The sequence below is a fragment of the Oryza glaberrima genome, chromosome 7 (genome assembly GCF_000147395.1).
Source record: "Oryza glaberrima chromosome 7, OglaRS2, whole genome shotgun sequence".
Lineage (NCBI taxonomy): Eukaryota > Viridiplantae > Streptophyta > Magnoliopsida > Poales > Poaceae > Oryza > Oryza glaberrima.
Window position 1 is genome coordinate 12344978 of NC_068332.1, and position 20172 is coordinate 12365149.

The following is a 20172-nucleotide window of genomic DNA, read 5'->3' on the forward strand; positions in this document are numbered from 1 at the left end:
GCTACGTAATCTGGGCGTGAGAGCTAATTGGCACAGCTGCGTGGACTGTGCATGCTTGTCTCATGCCTATGGCACTGCGTTGGGCCCAATAGGCGTACAAGTATATCGGTTTAGCTCATTAGCTTATCAGTCTCGTAGCAAAAACTTAAATTTTAAAACCTAATTTTAGAACTAATTTTGATGTTTTTGTTATGGTAGTTTATTTTTAACCTTGCCTTTTAAGTCACACACATATAAAGAGAAATTTTCATTGCCACTCAAAGTTCGCCGGTTTCTTTATATGTCAACGGAAAGTTATTATTTCTTTATATGCCATTGGTTGAACTTTTTCTTACCCTATATGCCATCTATATCACCATCTTTTATACTCTCTCCGTTTCACTCTCCGTTTCATGTTATAACATGTTTTGACTTTTGTCAAAGTTAAACTACTTCAAGTTTGACTAAGTTCATAAACAAATATAATAATATTTCCATTAGCAAATTAGGGCATGTTTGGCACAGCTCCAACTCCAGCTCCACCCCTCTTGGAGCTGGAGTTCAGCCAAACAGTTTCAGCTCCACCAAAATTGGGAATGGAGTTGGGTGGAGCTCTCACATAAAATGTACTAGAGTTGTAGAGCTGTGTTTAGACAGCTCCACAACTCCACTCCAGACTCAACTCCTGGAGCAATATTTAGGAGTTGGAGCTTTACCAAACAGGCTCTTAGTTTTATTAAATTAATAATTAAATATATTTTATAATAAATTTATCTTGGTTCAAGAATATCACTATGTTTCTATAAATTTGGTCAAATTTGACTTTGACCAAAGTCAAAACATCTTATAACCTGAAACGGAGGGAGTAATAGGGACGCAAAATTACAATATTACCCTTTTAATCCCTCGAGGGGATGTCTACTCGTTTATTTGCGTGTCATCCAAATAATTATAAAAATATATTTTTTAATAAGATAGAATAATATGTGATATATCACTTCACAAATATGAAACTTTAAATTTCACTTTTACAATTTGTTTTAGAAAAAAATTCAAATTTGGTAATGAGCACACATATACTAGTTTCAATTAAATTTGTTGTTTTTATTACAACCTGTGAAGATCAAATTTGAATTATTTTATTGATATATCAAATATTAATTTATCTTATCATTTATTTTTTAAATATTCATAACAATTTTAATGACTGTAATAACAAAGGGACATCCCATGGATGGACTAGCAAAAATGATAGACCAACTATAAGGTGAAACCATTATGCTTAAGTGCGTATGTTGATAATGGCTGAACAGAAGCAATTAGAAGAATATATGAGGGTAGTTTTATTATTTTGCTGAAAGATTGACAAGGTGAAAGCACTTTGACCTCGATAGTGGCATATAAAAGATAAAATTTTAGTTCGATGGTTTATAAGGAAACAGTAACTTTTCAGTGGTATATAAGAAAATTCGTAAACTTTGAGTGGCATATAATGAATTTACTCATATATAAAATTTTTACTCATAAACTATATTTGTCGCTACTAAGCTCTACCGCTAATAATCTAACTATAGGCGATACAATATGACTTATAGGTTTGAAATTTTTGTTTAATTTTGAGTTTTTGAAATATTCTTAAATAAACTAAAATATTGTAATAGAGCTTTTGTAACAGAAAGTTTTATTTCCCCCGAAAGAGAAAGTTTTATTTAAAAGTTTAAAAATCCGAGTAAAATTTCTAAAAAATTTTAATCGTTTAGCTCATAGTTTAAAACTTTCAACTCAGAAAACTTTTATAGATATTTCAATGACACTAATGCTGGAACTATTTCTTTACACAAGCAATGGATTGCTTCTTTCTTTTGCAACCGATGTTGGATAAGTCTGCTTCTTTGTCTACTATTAATATGAAAACCACTGCCCTAGCAGAGTTCATGCTAAAAAAAATATGAAAATTACGCTATACTCTCTTCATACCATTTTACAATTTTTTGGCTACTTCCATGCTAGAAGGGGCAATTAACTTGGGGAAAGGATTGGGGGAAGCAACACTGGTGCGATGATGGAATCATGGACGAATGGCCCCACCCAATAGGATTTAAATCCTTGTGCTCTCAAATTTTATGGCCATTTTTGAAAAAAGGAAATGCATTGTTCTGATCCTTTGGAATGGTCTCGATGCCTCCTATTTCACAGGAAATAACAACCAAAGCTAAATGAAAAATTCATTCTGAGAAACACCTAGAGGTCTTCCGACTAGCTCCACAAGTTGGTGGGGTAGCTAGCCTGGGTTCGAAGTCTCACCCCTTCTATTTATTTGATATTAGGTCATTTCTTAATATTCGCGTTTTTATGAAAAAATTCCTTATCGCTCTCCCCTATGTTTCCTGTGATCAAAAAAAACCTCAGGTTTCACTGTGATCCAAACACCTCATGTTTCACTGTTCCTGTGTTTTGAATTGCTTAGTTTTTCATTTACACTCAACCACATTCTGATGTTTCTTCCCTGTCCCTGTCTTTTTCATTTTTTTTAGTGCGTGTTAAGGGGGTGTATTCGTGATCATGTGCGTATGGTGTATATATGTCTTCAATGTAATTAAAAAAGAGAGGAAAATTTAGGTAAAGGAGTGTCCAAATTAATATACAATACATAAACTTTCTTACTCCCTTTGTCCCATAATATAAGGGATTTTGAGTTTTTGCTTGCGCTGTTTGATCACTCGTCTTATTCAAAAAAAATTGGAATTATTGTTTATTTTTTTACTTACTTTATTATCCAAAGTACTTTAAGCACAACTTTTCGTTTTTTATATCTGCACAAATTTTTTGAATCAGACGAGTGGTCAAACAGTGCAAACAAAAACTCAAAATCCCTTATATTATGGGACGGAGGGAGTAATAAGCATATGTGGATGTGTATATGTTTTGAATTCCTGTGTTTTACCTTTTTTATAGTGTGGGTTTGTGAAGGGAAGTGTAGAGGTGGCCATCCAAGGTAGCCTCCTGCTTGTTTGTTAGCCGATGGTGGGACATTGGTCGGTGGCCGTACGTCAAAGGTGTTTGGAGGGTGGGGCTAGCTGCTGGTATATCCACATAGACACTTTGGCATGCAAGGGTTGGGAGATTCCGAGCGAAAGCCTAGTCCTTTTAGGGCCGACAGTGGGATGCTCTTGAGCATCATAACCCCGTTGGGGGGCACTGCTATGGTGTCTCTTCTCTCCATGGTGGAATCCTCAGGTGAAAACCACACCCTTGTTTCCTAGGGCAAGCAATGGCGACGCCATCGACATCGTATATTCTTCCTGAAGACGTCACTTGGTGGTACATTTCCGACCTAACTTCTGTCCAGACTTTGTTCTCTTGTGGCATCCTAATCGTCTCAAGTTGATCACGTTGGAGCGCCTAGTGGGAGAGAGCGGATCCATTCTTCTCTCTTACCATCTTCCCCTTCAACCCTAAGATGTGGATGGAGAGAAGTGTGTTGGGTATCGTGCTCCTTTTGCTCCCAGTAATTGGTGTGTCATAGACGCTTAGTTTGATTAGCCATTTTTGTTTTTCCTAATTAGCCTCCCAGGATAACTTTTTATATTTTCTCATACTATATTAATATGAAACCTCGTGGTCTCGTACAGTTCGTTTAAAAAAAAGAAAATATAACCTTTCTTCATAATATACATAACAATATATAAAGTACTTCCTCCGTCCCAAAAGAAGTGAGCCATAGTTTTCCGCGCCCAACTTTGACCGTTCGTTTTATTTAAAAAAATTTTGAAAAAATTTGAAAACATAAGTCACGAGTAAAGTACTATTCATGTTTTATCATCTCATAAAAACAAAAATGCTAATTATAAAAAAATTTCAAATAAGACGGACGATTAAAATTGGGCGCGAAAACTCATGGCTGCACTTATTTTAGGACGGAGGTAGTAATATACATAACATTACATCTGCATGTGTATGTGTGCAGCTTTTTAAAAAAATAACAAAGAGAGGTACACCATGCCAAGGATAGAAGTGGTGGATGTTATCCACAGAATATCTGGTGTCTTTTTCAGGTGAATGCCTTCACACTTCCTATATCAAAATCCCCCATCATTTGCAGCATTTGCACTCCCTCTCCCCCTCTCTCTCTTCCCACTAAACTCTTTCAACCTGGAGACTGGGACAAGGTGGAGGAGATCAAGGTGGCAACCCCTGCAGGTGCTGAGTGCAGGAGGTGCATCCTCCCTCCCATTGTGTGCTCCTCCTGCTATGCACCTCCAGCACCCAGCAGCTGCAGCAGCCATGGCTGCTCCTGCTCCCCCAGCAACAGCTCACCTCCGGCAGCAGAAGCCTGCAATGGCAGCAGGCAGCAGGCTCATGGGATAGCAGCAGCTCCTCCTCATCCAGAAGAGAAGAAGCCTGTGAAGAGCAACCTCAAGAAGGCACTGCCAGCTGCAGTTGCAGCTCAGGAAGAGAAGAACAGGGTGTCGTTGGTGGTGAGCAGGAAGGTGACCTGGCCGGACGCTCATGGCAAGGATCTTGCCCATGTCCTGGAGTTCCATCCCAGGTAGGCATATTGAAAGAAAAAGCCGTAGAAAAAAAATGTAATTTAGTGGTAATTAAATTGGATTGTTTCAAGGTTCAGACAATGGCCTGACATGAATGGATGCTATTTTCTGAATTATGATTCTTTTAAGGCTCATTATGGCATATAAATTCAAAGTTCATGATTGATGCTAAGTTATATACTGGAACTGTTTTTCTTGATAGATTTGTCTTTTGGATTGTATGGATCGACTAATGGTTTAACTATTTAATTTTTCATTTTAAAGCATATTGGAGGATGGGAATCTGAAAGGAGCAGCAAGATCCTGCATTTGTGTGATTATGTGAGCTAGATTGATAAGCACCGGTCAGAGGTAAAATAAATTTATATATGGAGTTCGCGCATATATCCCACAAATTTGTCAGACCGTGTGTGGATTTAAACAAAACTGTTGCATAATTGTGTTTTCAATCAAACTGGAGTAAAATGGCACTACATATATTGACCTCTTAGCATTGTTTTAGATCTATAGATACTGGTCACTTTTGCTACAATGCTAGCTAGCCAACTCGCACCAATTTTTGGTCAACTAATATAGAAAGCTGGCTTGTTCTCTTATTCGCAACTGTTATATGACATTGATGTAATATCAACTGTATGTCCAGAGTATACGGAAGTTGAGAACTAGTAATCGACTTCCAGTTTTCGAAACATCTAAATATTCAAAACAATTAAGAGCAAAGCTCCTGCTTTTACTATAAAAAAGTTCAAAACAATGGTGTTCAATTATGTTCTGTTCTTATTCTTTGGTGAATTTGTAGATCTTCTGCCCTTAATTAGTTTCGGGGAAAAAAAATTGTGCTCTTCGATTATGTAGACAATTATTGTCAAAAGAGTGTTCTTTTCAACACACTGTAGCGGTAGAAATGAATCCGCTTAGATTTTGTTTGAAATACAAGATTTACTTAAACTAAATCAGTTCGTCTAAACTTCTAGTACAAAAACCTAGTACTGTGAACACGTGGGCTGAAATTAATGTACTAGACGTAGGAGTACCTCAGATTAATGGCCCAGTGATGATCCATCAACATCTCTCTGAGGCACAGACACAGCTGCTGCTAGCTGGTCTTTGCAAAACCGACAACGAGCTCTCTTGTCGGAGGGTCCCACGCGCCAGACAGCTTAGATCCCCTTGCCCCTCTCAAACTTCACCTTCATGTCATCCTTCCATCATCGAGAAAAATCAATGATGGAATGCCTGTAATTTCTTATGGGATTGAAAGTTATAAAAATATATTGTTTTATCATTGTTTTTAAAATAAATATGAATATTAGTTAGGTGTGTATGTTGCAAAAAAATAATCACTTCACAAATAATCACTTTCACTTTATCATGGGCTGAGACCATTGTTTATTTTAACCATTCTTATCTACTCCAAAAACGTTCATCAGGAAAGCTTAGACTATCTCTATAGTTAAAAATATAAGTTCTAGGCTACTACTTTCTAATTTCTCTGTATCGCTAGTCTAAGGCCATGTTTGATTCAGCTTAGTATTATTATAATCTAGATTATTAGGAGTAAGCTGAAACAAATAAGTAGATTATTATGATAGATTATTATAATCTATAAGCCAGATTATTATAATCTAAAAATCTCTTTTGGAGGAGCTTTTTTCATATTATTGAGTGGCTAAAGACTCACTACCCTTAGATGCCTCCAATAATCTAGAAACAAACAACTCACAGCTTATTCTACATCAGCTTATTATAATCCAGCTTAGATTAATTTGATTTAATAATCTAGATTATAATAATCTTAAACTGAAACAAACAGGGCCTAAGGCTCTTTTTATTTAGCTTAGAATTATTATAATCTAGATTATTAGGAGTAAACTGAAACAAACAGATAGCTTATTATAATGTATAAGGTAGGTTACTATAATATGGCAATCCACTCTAAAGGTGCTTTTTTAAAATTATTAGGTAGCTAACAGCTAACAAACAGCTAATAATCCAGATAATCAAATAGCTAACAGCTTATTCTATGGCGGCTTATTATAATCCAGCTTATAGTAATATGGCTCAATAATCTAGATTACAATAATATAGAAAAACATGAGAATTTTAGAGGATTTCAATCATATAGGAAATGTTCCTATGAAGCCCTTTGAAACAAAGGATTGAATCATATCCAATCCTTTGAAATTCCTATGGAATGGACAATCCTATAGAGATTTTGGAGGAAAGTTACTAAGAGGTTGAATTTTCTCCAAAATCTCTATAGGATTATCTATTCCATAGGAATTTCAAAGGATTGAATAGCATTCAATTATTTGTTTCAAAGGGTTTCATAGGAAATTTTTTTATAGGATTGAAATCCTCCAAAATTCTTTTGTTTTCCCTCCAAATCAAAGGGGCCCTCAACCTCTTGGTAACTTTCCTCTGAGTCTATCTATCTCATCCAATTCCTAGGTTTTTCCTGCGATTCAATCAAACGGTTATTCATGTGTTTTTCATGTGTTTTGCAATCAACTATTTTAAACTTACATTCCTATCAAAATCCTACGTTTTTCATGTTTTCTCAATCCTGCGATTCAAAGGGATCCTTAAACTGAAACAAACAGGACCTAAATCTACTCTATATCTCTCGGCTCTCATAGCAAGAGGTAAGTGTATTTGGATTTTTCACAAAAAAAAAATGGGGCAGGAGTGGTGGTGGCAACCGCCACCAGTACCAAGTATATAAATATTATTGTTGAATTTATACGGAGCATTTTTTTAAAGAAATTTCTCCACTATTTTTCCATTAGAATATAGCGATTATTTCTAACAAATAATACCTTGACTTTATTAATTTGACCGGATAAAGTCTAAGGTAATAGTTAGAGGCAAAAATTTGCTTTTCTGTCCACATGATTAACCATGTCGAAATTTCAGTATTCAGATGATTTGTTTGCATTGCATCAGGTATGTGAGCATGAGTCAAAGCACATCTCGCAAGGCAAAAGGAGAAGGTACTGTTTGTCTGAATGCATGAGCTGATCTGGTTCTGCATGAGAAGAGCCAAAAAAGCCAAAGCTTTCCTTGAGCACCGTCATCAGTGCCTGCTCTTCCAATTAACTGTGCGTGTGTCTCCTCCGTGGTTTACATCCTGGCATGTCCAAACAAATTACTTCAGTGCTTTCCGTCCTGGCCACCAAAGCAAATGTCAAGACTTGGACAATCTAGAGAGAGAATAACATTCAGCCCTCTGCAACTATCTTTATTTATTTTAAGAGATAATTATAATCTTTATTTTATTTTAAGAGATAATTATACCTTGGGCATATATTTTTATCTACTTGCTTCGTTCCAAAATATAAAGAATTTTATTTGGATATAACACATTCTTTGTCCAGATCCGTAGTATTAGAATGTGTCCCATCCAACCAAAATCTCTTATATTTTAGAATGGAGCATGTTAGAATTTGGATGGAGAGAAGATCTTCTGTAGTATTGCATATGTAGTACCACTCACTAATATGTGGGTCCCATAGACCCTTGGGTCTACATATCAGTGTGCAGTACTACACATACATTAATACAGAGGATCTCAATTGATTTGGACAAAGGGTAGAGAGACATTTTCACTTAGGACCAGGTAAATTTGCATAACGTTTCATCTACCTACATCCTCCCAAAATCTCTCCCTTCTACAGCTCGCTACGCCGGTGAACAGGCTGCCACGGTTGCCAGCAGAGGTGAAGGGCGGTGTGCACCACCACGCTACGCTAGACAAATAGCAACAGTCGTGAGTCCATATCCTCTTCTTTAGCTTCCTTCTCCTCAAGGCTCAAGCTAGCTTGTGCTGGTGAGCAGGCCCCTTGCTTGTAGGCTAAGATTGAGCATGCGACGTCGGTCGAGTTCAGGTGCAGGTGGACATGGAGCTCGCCTTTTTATTTCTAGCCTGACCTCTCACTCAAGATCTGGCTGGACCGGAGGTAGAGCAAAGCGCCTACAGAGGAGAGGCGAACTGGACGAACCTTGGCAGCGAACAAATGTGATTTGGAGCTTGGAAAGAGTACACCCAAGATCTCTCATCTTATCACCGAACACGAATTACAAAATCATCTCTCAACCCAAAAGGCCAAAACCAGATACAAAACACATCCTCTAACTTCAAAACACAAGTACAAACGAGGTCTCTCAGCTGTATTATCCCTGTTTTTGGCTGACATAACGTCTACGTGGCTCATTTGACTAGATTTTTGTCCCACGTAACATTGACAAGGTGCTTACATGGCATTTTGATCAGGAAAGAAATAATAAAATAATAAAAAACGGTGGGGTCCATTGGTCAGATCCCCTTCTTCCTTTTCTCTCATCTTCCTCAATTTCTTGCGCAAGTGGGGAGAAAGGGCAAAGGAGTAGGTGACCTTGACGGCAGCGGCGCTGGGGATTGGAGTGGTAGCCGGCGGCAGGTGGCTCAAAGGAGCACCGACGACAACGGTGGTGGGGAGAGTTTGAGGGGATGGAGGAAGCTCCACGTGGGTCTCCAACGTCGCCGCCGTTGATGAATCCATCCATCCACTGCTTTTTGGTTCCACAACTCTCCAGCTCGTTGGCTCACCCCATGGGCCACAGCATCGCTGCTATCGGAGACGATAGGCTACTGGGACCGGCACGACTCTAGATCGGGGGCGGGAGGAGCAACCTAGGCTGTGTGGCGATAGCGCGGCATTGGGAAAGAGTAGCTGTCAGCAAAGAGGAGCTAGGCATCGATGGCGGCGTCACCGAGCCCATGAATTGGGAGCTCAATGACGACCTTGAGCTCGAGGCCGCATTCCACCATGGTGAGCTCGCGGGGGTAGGAGTGGCCGGGAGACCGCCATGCTCCTTCCCCGCCGACCGCCGGACGCGCCCGCGATGCCGGCCCTCCTCCCCATTAGCCGTCATCAAGAAGATGGGGACGGTCAGTCGAGCTCGATGGCGCCGCCATCACCGACACCCAACTCCTCCAGGGCCGGCTGTGCTCCTCGAAGGGAAGGATAAGAGAAGAGAGGAAGAGTGATGGTGAGGGGAGGGGAAGTAGTCGTTGACATGTGGGGCCCACATGGATCCCACGCTAACTTAGCTGCCACGTCGGACAAAACCGTTTAAGTACCTAGAGTGACCCGGTTTTGTAAATTGAGGGATGGCATATATCTGATTTTTTTGTTGAAGGATGATTTTGTAATTCGGTGACAAGATGAACCTCCGGTGTACTTTTTCCTTGGAGCTTTAGACCAGATCTGGAGCAACACATGAAGATGGTAGGCCACGGGCTGATCTCCTGTTCACCAAGGCTGTAGTCTGTAGACGCATGAGGATAGCAGCAGTGGGCAAATCTCCAAAAGTCGGCACCGTGACTAAGGTTGCTAGCCGACGTGATGAGCTTGACTGCTCGAGGAGGGTGAAGGGAGTGAAAGAGGAGAGATGTTTGAGAAGAAGAATGGCACAAAGAAGTAGCACACGTAAATGTTGAAATGATATGATCTATATGGGAATATGGGATTTGGCAAGAGATAAAAAAATAGCTGAAAGAAACCAAACATGGTGTAATAGTCATTTGTGCTCTAATACAGCACAAATGAATTGAGTTTGATTTTGTGAGATCTTTTAACTTGTACCTATTCTACTAAAATGATGGGAGTTTCATCCATCGATCCTCCCGTCGCATCACACACAGATAATAACCCACTCCAAAAACTGATCCAAAAATGACACAACACCAAGAACAATGCCAATCAGATCAGCTAACAATCCACTCCTGCATAAAAACTGACCATCCACATCCTCACCTAATTAGTTCGGTGGCAATAAGAAGAAAAACAACTAGTATATTTTTACACATGTTCATATGTTTCTACTCTCTTCCATCATAAATACTACTCTTTTGTGTTGTATATTCGCGGACCGCATGACCATGAGTTGCTAACCTTATCTTTTTATTTTGCTACAAGTTTAGGTACACTAAAATTTAGGAAAAAGTTCAAATACCCCCCCCCCCAAACTTTAGATGAAAGTCCATCTAGCACCCTAAACTTTAAAACCGGACATCCAACACCCTGAACTTTGCCATACTATCTATATTACCCCTAAGGTGGTTTTAGATGATGGTTTTGCATATTTTGGAAGTTTAAACGAATAATTTTGAATAACTAATATAACATATTTGTATATGATCAGTTATAAATCATCAATTTATTCTTATACATTAATATCATGCTATTATTATATTGGTACTTGTTTGTAAGCGAGAGCTAATAAAGAGCAAAAAAAAATATTTAAGTTAAAATTTTAATATATATGTTCAAAGTGTATAACATGTGATCAAATTCATCCAACTTATATACAAATTAGATAACCATTATGCAAAATCATCCTTGGGGGTTATATAAACGGTATTGTAAAGTTTAGGAGGTAGAATGTCCGGTTTCAAAGTTCAAGGTGCTAGGCGGACTTCCATCCAAAGTTTAGGGGTTATTTGGACTTTTTCCCTAAAATTTATAATATAATGCTCATTTAGAAGATGTGTTAATTACCCAATAAAATGAGATGCTAAATCTGTGTGCCAAAGTAAAATGGATATCAATGTATTATTTTCGATGGTGGAAAGTTGAGGTTAAGGCAATCCCAACCCATGGTGTCTATGGATAGTGTCTAGACAAGAGAAACAATAATAAATGTATATGTAGACACTACCTCCCCAATGCATAGTGTCTATAGCAGTTTCCATAGAGAAGAAAATTTAATGACCTTTTGCATGTCACGTGAATAGAGAAGGAACAATTGTGGCACTCATCAATGCATATACCCAAAGATCAACATTAATCTACATAGTAGTAGTACCATACAGGCATAGAAGATCAGGAGCTTGAGAAAAATCCGGACAAAAGAAACGATCAGTTGCCCCAACGCTGATTTCTCTTGTTTCCTGAGTCTTGGTGCCTGCACCGATACGGTTTTGTGCATGAGACACCGTTTCTCTTTTTTTTTTCTTCTTTCACTTCTTTAATTACCTTGCCACATCAGAATTTTGCTTATATGGCAGCCTAATAAATTCTATAGACACCATCTGAGGTGGAGGGTTGAGAATACCATAAGAATGCAATTTTAATAGTCAAACCAGAATTGAAGCGGAAGAGGTTTTCTAGACATTGACATGGGAAACTATTTTGATCCCAATGTTTCCTCATTTGTTTAAAAAATATTGGAAAAGTTATAAAAAAATCTTTTACAAAAATTTAACAGCACCTCACACAATATATACCATTCAAAAAAAAAACTCTAAGTCCAAACTCCACTCACACGACATATGAAAAGCAATAGTAACGGTACTATTCACACCTAAATTTTTTTCTCAATGTATAGGTCAATTTAAACTTAAATTTAGTGGACTAATAAATGTCAATATACTTTATATTGGCATTTTTTTCAAAATTTTTCACAGTTATTTGCATTGGAATTAGGGGAAAAGATACATGACAGTATATCCCCTCAAATAATTAGAATCCATTCCCCTATTGACATCAAAGTTTCTTTTTATGGGAATTACTATCAGGCTTTGCTCAACAATATAGCTTTTATAAAAGAAAAATATTTATATCATACAAAGAGGACAGAGAAAAATATGAAGAAAATTACAAAGTTTGTAATCAATCAAATACTAGGTGTTTAAGGGGGTCCTTCATTCTACACATATGCAGAAGAAGTTCTTTCCTGAACTGGATCCTCCATCCTTCAAAAGAGGGGGGCACATTCTAAAATATCAAAACATTTCTCTGTTTCCAAAAATGCCAATAAGCTATAAAGAAAATCCCAAGGAAACCCTTCATTACAAAGCACATTCTTGCCAAAACTATCATCTCGAAGAAGTTGAGATTGGTGCTCCAACTGATACCCAAGTGCTGCCAACATTCCAAACTAAATGGACAGAGAGAAAAGAAGCAGTCTTGTTTATCTCCTACTTTCAGAGAAAAAAACACAAGTAGGATCATCATCTTATTTTCACAATGCCTGCGGTCTAACATATCTTTTGTGTTCAGTCGGTCCATCGATAAAAGCCAAGCAAACATTTTTATTTTCATTGACATCCAAGTTGATGTCGAGGTTGAGAATAATAAGATAACAATAACAACTATGAAAAAAATGATAGCGACAACTAAATTAATATTTGGTTTTGACAACTGTGGGAAATGAACTAAAAGCAAGAAAGGGGAATTAAGTGCATGGTAACCGGATGGGAGACTTGGCTAAGCTTTCTTTTGTCATCAGAAGTGCCAAGATTCCCGCACTCCTAGGGTTCTTCTTTCTCTATCTGAGAGGGGGAAGCGTGTGGATCTTACTATTTCAGTTTCTTGCTAGTAAAGCATATACTAAACGATCCAATACGAAAAGTCGACCATGTCATGATGCATTGCAAGCTTGCACGATACAACGTGTTCCATTTAAGCAAAGGAACGAATACAGCAACGAACTAGTAAAAGATACGTCGTCATAAAGAATGGACACACACACACACACACACACACAGAAGCCATCGAATAAACTCCAATGCACCGATGCACATCATAATTTAGAGGTCCAATGCACATCTGTAAGAGAAGCTAGGTCAAGCCAACAAAGAATTGCATTCGAAAGTGACGGTACCGAAGATGATATTTAAGGAGCAAAGTTTTGCATCTAGACTAGACTGCTGGATAATATACATTGATACATAGCGCAGACCAACTATAGAAAAATAAATTTGTTTGGCATTACTATTTACAAGGATAGCTTTGGCTGTTTGCCAAATTAATTTATACAGCAAGAGCAATGCTGCTTTAGATCAATCACGGATGTGATGGCTCCTGTGGGTGTATCTCAAACGCTGCCGTCTGGGCACAAATGATGGGTCATCAAGGCTCCTGTTGATACCTGAACGATGGCTACTACCATTCGGCTGATCATATAGCTGGGGACGAAAGCCATGATAGTCGCTGTTGTTCCTGTAGGGTCGATTCAACAAGCCTCGACGCGCTAGGCTCTGTCTACTCGGCCGTCGGATACGGTGCCAATCTGACCGTGAGCTGCTCCTATTGGTGAACGAAAACCGGGGCAACACTCTGTTATTCTGAGGCTGAAACCTTGGCAGTCCATGCCTTTCATCTGCCCAGATAATAGGTGATTCTGGAGCTTCATTCGGCAAGAGCCTAGGGGAGTTATACCTGTTATCAGGTGATTCTACTGAGTCGCGCCACCACTCATCGTTGCTTTCATCTCCAGTGTTTTCATCAGGAGACATCGCATCTCTAGTCTCAATAACATAGTCACCAACTATTATTGCCCCAGGATTCTGTGACCTAATTGCACTTATGACATCACCAACCTCCTGCTCACGCTCAAGGCGATCCCAAGTCCTTTTCCTCGAAAGATCCACATGTGCAGGCTTTGCAAGCAAATGGGCGGTTCTAGCGTGTTCACGCAGCTGCTCGTAGGTTCCAACAAATTTGCAGGAATCATGAGAACATGTTCTCAACTTCTCGTTAAGATACTTCCTCACTTCTCCAGCAGGAATCCAGCCAGATACAGAACCTCTACAGAGAGGACACTTCAAGTCAGCTGAACTTTGCATGGCATCATGACATTCTTCCATTAAAATGCTATCTTCTACAGGTAATGTTGAATTTGCAGGTTCTTGGTTATTAGCATTATTGACATGTCTTCCTAGTCTTGGGCTTTGTAAATGTCTGGGAATCATACTATAGTGAGAGCTTCGTTCAACAGTTCTGTTATTGGAGTTTGAAATCACCGAAGTGGTTGAGTGTGAAGCACGGACCTTACTATCTCCATTCATTTTTCTGAATCGATCTAGGCAATTAGAGTGTCGATGACTTGTGTTACAAATGTAACATCTACAGCCATTCTTGTAGGAACTGCATACAAGTAAAACAGCATTGTGGGGTTGCTCCATACAAATAGGGCAAGAAATCCTGTCCCATTCCATATGCAGAGCAGTGCATGATGTGACTGTAGATCTGTTACTTTTCCTACTTGTCATCTTGAAATCAACTGTGTTGAATTCACTTGATCGTTAGAATTTTTGAAAAGGAAAAACTATTCAGTGTCTCAAACTTAGCATTTACGCAATTAGTGAAAAACATTACCTTGCTAAACATAGCCTTATATACTCATTAAAAACCATCAAATTTATAACAACGAACATGAATGATCCAAATTAGAAGTGCCAAAACAAAATACCAAGGCAAATTAGTCAGGTCTAACACAATTATTAAGAACTGTATAAAAATGAATTTCAGATCATTTAGCAGGCATCAGATTTTAGTTTTCCAAATAAATGTTAGTCCTAAAGAAAGTATTGTGGTGACTAGTGAGGATGATCTCATGCATAAAATAACTAGAAAAAAAAAACGAAACAAGTGAATGAGAAAGTGCAGCTAAACAACAACTATTCTTGAATCATTATATCCATGGTTCCTAAACAAAGATTGCACTAAAAAAGAACAAACTGCAGAACTCCCCCTAAAAACATTATTTTCGGTCTTCTATGGTGTATAGAAATCAAGAAAGTTTGTTTAAATGCAGAAGAGGTGTTGGCAACATGTACACAAACAAACAAAACAACAGATGAAAAAGGAACAAATGGGACATCATTAAGCATATACAAATAAGTACATTTAACTTATCTTTGGACAGAATGCTAGTACTAACCTACAGGGAGCAGTTGTATGCACTGAACACTTCAAAAGAACAAAGGATGGTTATGGTATTCACGATAGGAATCCTGAAAATAAATGTTTACAGTTAGTAAAAGAGAAATTAGGTAAGCAGAATCTACGTAAACAGAATCCAGTGACGAGAATAAAGAATCCAAAACAACTCTGTACAGACACAACAATAGGTGTCAGCACATGTGGTTCATCTGGACCAAACATAAATTCACCATACTTTCTATCAGTTTGGACAGGAGTTGCAGAAACCATTATAATCAAACATATTCAGCTGCAAACGGCTAATTTTGTAGCCATTCTCCAATTTATCTCATTATGCTAGACACAGGAGTTACCGTAAGAAAATATTAGATCTCCTTCAATACATTATGTACGTGTATGCATCCATCTATTTCAAACGTTCCTAACCAAATCTACACGTACGAACTAGAATTAGGTAAAGTTTCCTGCAGGAAAAATGAACTACAAAGGTCCTTGAGCCACAACATTTAGTGAGCACGCATGTACAGCGTGCGTGAGTTTATTATAGCATTGATGATTGCATAAAAATTCAGCACTATATAATTTTCCATTACATGTATTACGGTGAATATCTCCTAAATCACCATAAAAATGGACTATTTTCAACGACAGGCTTCTATAAACACTAAAAAGCGTAAAATCGCGCAGTGATCCATGCACAGTTAGGCATCAAGCAAACTTGGCCCTAACGGATTCATATGTATCCTGGATCGATCATCGTCAGACCTCCGTACAAATCAATACACGAACGAACGACAAGGACAGCAACCCACAAAAGGGGAGGAGAACTCCTGACGCTCCTCGTTCCTCGATGCCTTGAAGACGATCGAAATTAATCCCCCCGCAACCCCCTCTTGTTACAATCCCCGAACAGATCAGAACCAAAATCGCTGCCACCCACCCAAATTCACCCAACGAAACCTACCCAAATCAGCGACCGATCGCCGCAAACCGAACCCTCCCCCCCCCCCCCCCCCCAACACAACCCATCGATCGATCGGGACGGATCGACCGATCGATCGATCCGCAGGCGCAGATCAAGAAGCAGGAGACCGACGGCGGGGGAGGGAGGGAGAGAGAGAGAGAGAGAGAGAGTGGAAAGAGGGGGGAAATTTTACGGGGGGGTTTGACGCGACTCCAGATCGGAGGACCCCCGTCGCCGTCCCTCCGCCGCTGCCTGCCTCTTCTTTTCTCTTTCTTCCCCCTTTTTTTTCCTCCAGTTTTATTTTCTTCTCGAGGAAGAGAGGTGGGTGGGGGGTGGCGTCGCTTGCTGCGTTTGCGTTGCGCTTGCGTTTGTGTGGTCCGCGCGTGAGAGCGTAGGTCGCGGTTTTATAGACGGGGGCGAGGGGAAGGGAGGAGGATTTGCTTTCTTGGTTTCGTTTCGGATTTTTTTTTTTTTTTTGCCCCTTTGGTCGGTTATAGAAACCGACGATATGTTCGTGCGCCGGGTTAATCGGGTTAGGTGTACCGCCTCTCTCTCTCTCTCGTTTGCGTTCTGTTCTGTCACGCACTGGTAGTGGGTCTGATGGCCCTAGCAGTCAGGCTAGGTGGCCCACGCCTGACGCCTGACGGTCTGCCTTTGGTTTGATTTGATTATTTTTTCTTTTTTTCGAGGGACTGTGTAAGCAGGCGTAAAGTGTAAAAAAAACGTGATTAAGGTTGTCCTTTCTCCGTCTCCATCACCATATAAGTGTACATAGTAGTATATTCTCTCTGTGTCCTAATATAGCAATATATAGTACCGGATGAGACACTTCATATCATGTCCGGATTCGTTGTATTATGAAATGTCACATCTGATCCTACGTTGCTATATTATAGGACGGAGGAAATAGAATGTAACATATTTTAATACTATAATTTTAAATAGACAGATGTTAAATTATGAAGAGTGTAAACACGTATTTTCAAAAAAATAAGGAACCTATAAAAAAACCAGTAAGGTATTGTTTATGTTGGAGGGGGTTGAAGGGAATTGAAGGGGTTTGAGGGAGAATAATTCCACACCATAATAGGTGTGGAATAAATCCTCTCCATTCCCTTCTTCTTGGGGATTAACTGAATATAGCCTAATGGTTAAATTAAGAGGTTTGAATTCAATTTTATTCTCATTTTGGAACAGGCCATAGCTCAATTTTTAAATGTGACATTTCATGAAAAAAAAAATGATGGAGACTCATGCAAAAGGCCTCCCACTCAACCCTACCCTTTATGATCATCACGCCGGCATCATAACTATCAAAGAGCAGCTCAGCGGGAAGGCCACGGCGCTCGACGCGAAGCGCCAGGAGGAGGAGAAATGGATTCCCATGACAAAGTTCTGGCTGTGGCGCACAGGATCCAGAAGATGAAGGAGATCTTCCTTCACTCCATCCCCATCAAGGAGCACCAGATCGTGGAGCAGCTCGTGCCGAGGCCTAAGGAAGAGGTGATGAAGATCACGCCGGTGCAGAAGCAGACCCGTGCCGGGCAGCGCACCAGGTTCAAGGTGTTTATGGTCGTCGGCGATGGGGACGACCACATTGACGTCGATGTCAAGTGCGCCAAGGCAAAAACGATCTTTGGCACAATCATTCTTGCCATGTTCTTCGTCGTGCCGGTCAGGATGGGCTCCTAGGGAAACAATATCAAGAAAGCTTCGCACCGTGTCGTGCAAGGTTGCCGATAAGTGCGGCTACGTTACTGTCCGCATGATGTTGCCACCCATGGGCTCCAGCATCATGGCGACTCGTGTGCCCAAGAAGGTGCTTCAGTTCGCCGGCATCGAGGATATCTTCACCTCGTCGCGTGGCTCCAAGACCCTCGGCAACTTCGTCAAGGCATCTTCAATTCATCTCTGCTATGTGAAATGTTAGCTTCAATTCGTCTTCACCTATCGCGCGGTTCCACCTAACCACACCACTACACCATCGTGCTCGTCATGAGGCCGCCGCCAACAGTGCTTGCCTTGGGAGAGAGATGGAAAAGAGAGGAGAGATGAGAGTCGCTAACATATGGGTCCCACCTGCTGACTTAGCGAGTTAACCGTGGTCAATATGCCACGTTAGTAGAAATCACTTACCAAACCACCGAAGAAATCTATTTTCACCGGTTTTCAAAGATTGAGCTGGCCTTAAACATAACCGGTTTTGCTCATGAGAGATGTGACTGAATCATGAGCAAGACATGGGAGAGGCAATATAGACTTTTCCTGTTCGTGGCGTCGTAGGTTTATATGTGTTGTGCTTTTAATGGGCTGAGCTCAAACAACGAATAAATTGGGCTTGGATTTTGTTCAAAGTGGGCTTATATGGGCCCGATCGGATTGGATTACTAACTGTAAAGCCCGTTGAGAGCGGCGCACGTCGGCTTAGTTTCCAAGACAAGCCGCCGCCGCCGCCGTTCCTGGTGACAGTCTCGCCCTCCGAGACGCGGTGCGGCATCGCTGACGCGGAGCAAACGGGATGGTAGTGAGCCTGGTCATTCCCAACCCCATAACTAGAATGGTGTGTGTAGCATTAAATAAACTACCACCTAAAATGAAAAATAACATGGCAGGTGAATAAATGAAGAAAGAGAAGGAAACCATGTTTTATATGAGACATAGTTTTTACACAACGTCTAAGACATCATGTTAGATAAGTAGCATTAAATTTAAGTATGGAATAGTGATGTTTCCATTGTAAGAGTGATGTCTACTATTTAGTTTTTTTTTATGATGTAAAGTTTATGAAAACTATGTCTGGTGTTTTAGATTGGGACTGGCCTTAGGGGATCCTCGTTCGCCGGGCTTCCCCTCGACGCGCTGTTTGAGATCCTCCTGCTCTGTGGTTTGGTTGCCCGCCAGCAGCCCAAGGGAGATCGATCTCCCGCCTCAGCGGCTCAGCGCCGTCTGCCGTGGCCGTGGTCATCAACGCGCACGCGTCCTGGTCAAGCTCGTCGTTCCTCACTCCATCGTCTGCCAGGTTTAAGGCGCATCACCAAACCCAAATCTAGATGTTGGGTGGTTCTGGAGACCTCGTGCATTTTGGCAACGACGACTTATGTGAGGTCTCATTAGTTGCTTTCTTTTTCTTTTATGTATAGGTTTTTGCCGGTTTCCTGTTTAATTAACCGTGTTTGTTCGGTTTTTGGGCCCGGTTTCCCTTATTAACTGGGCCAATTCTCTTCTTCTATAAACTCGTGTCGTCGGTTCTTCGGAAAAAAAAAAAGGCGCATCACCGGTTCACCACCGATACCACGCTGAACCCCGCCATTGGTGTCGACAAAGAGCATCTAGATTCTATGTGTGGGATTAATAAAACAGCATGGATCAGCACGAGACATGATTTCCGTCGATTGCTCCGGCTGGCCAGCTGACCAAACAGCACGAACGATAAGTTTTACATCAATCTCAGCATATAATACTCATCCGGAGACTAGAAATGTCATTGTCGCGTCTAAAATAAAAATTTCGTGGAAGTGTAAATCTCGTGATCATATAAAATTTTGCGTACACGTAATACTTCCTTTGAAGTAGTACACGTATATGAACTTTTTGGGTTTACGGACTCGAGCACTCAATTCACTTCCGATTTCATGCATACATCTCCCATTGGCACATACTCCCTCTGTCCCAAAAAATGACAAACCTTAAGTTTCCGTGTACAACGTTTAACTGTCCGTCTTATATGAAATTTTTTTATAATTAGTATTTTTATTTTTGTTAGATGATAAAACATGATTAATACTTTATACGTGACTTGTCTTTTTAATTTTTTTAAATAAGACGAACGGTCAAACGTTGGACACGGAAACCCAGGATTTGTCTATTTTTTGGGACGGAGGGAGTATTGCATTCTCAGCGATCTTATGTTGAATAAAACTATCACTTTACTATAGTTTTAGCTTTGTATTTGAAACTGTAATAACAT

The 20172-nt window shown here is 40.0% G+C and overlaps 1 protein-coding gene and 2 pseudogenes across 8 annotated transcripts; 2 read left to right on the forward strand and 1 right to left on the reverse strand.

The window, feature by feature from the left end:
• The first annotated feature begins 3983 nt into the window (after window positions 1-3983).
• LOC127778720 (uncharacterized) lies at window positions 3984-7872 on the forward strand (annotated as a pseudogene).
• A 5254-nt stretch (window positions 7873-13126) lies between these two features.
• Window positions 13127-16594, reverse strand: LOC127779725 (uncharacterized). Of its 8 annotated transcripts, none has more exons than XM_052306614.1 (4): window positions 16399-16589; window positions 15240-15312; window positions 14347-14443; window positions 13127-14257 (listed from the first exon to the last, which is right to left on the reverse strand). In XM_052306614.1, exons 3-4 carry the CDS (start codon window positions 14358-14360, stop codon window positions 13357-13359), a joined length of 915 nt encoding a protein of 304 aa, XP_052162574.1. In that variant the 5' UTR covers window positions 14361-14443; window positions 15240-15312; window positions 16399-16589; the 3' UTR covers window positions 13127-13356. The 8 variants fall into 8 exon arrangements, 6 of the variants coding, with proteins under 6 accessions (XP_052162574.1, XP_052162575.1, XP_052162570.1 ...); XM_052306615.1 differs by having other exon boundaries at window positions 13127-14104; window positions 16399-16588; XM_052306610.1 differs by having other exon boundaries at window positions 13127-14579; window positions 16399-16590.
• Window positions 16595-17574: 980 nt separating this feature from the next.
• Window positions 17575-18135, forward strand: LOC127780187 (40S ribosomal protein S2-2-like; annotated as a pseudogene).
• Window positions 18136-20172: the final 2037 nt, after the last annotated feature.

Coding starts and splice junctions, on each gene's coding strand:
- LOC127779725 (XM_052306610.1), bottom strand. CDS start 14,568: ATGACAAGTAGGAAAAGTAACAGATCTACAGTCACATCATGCACTGCT.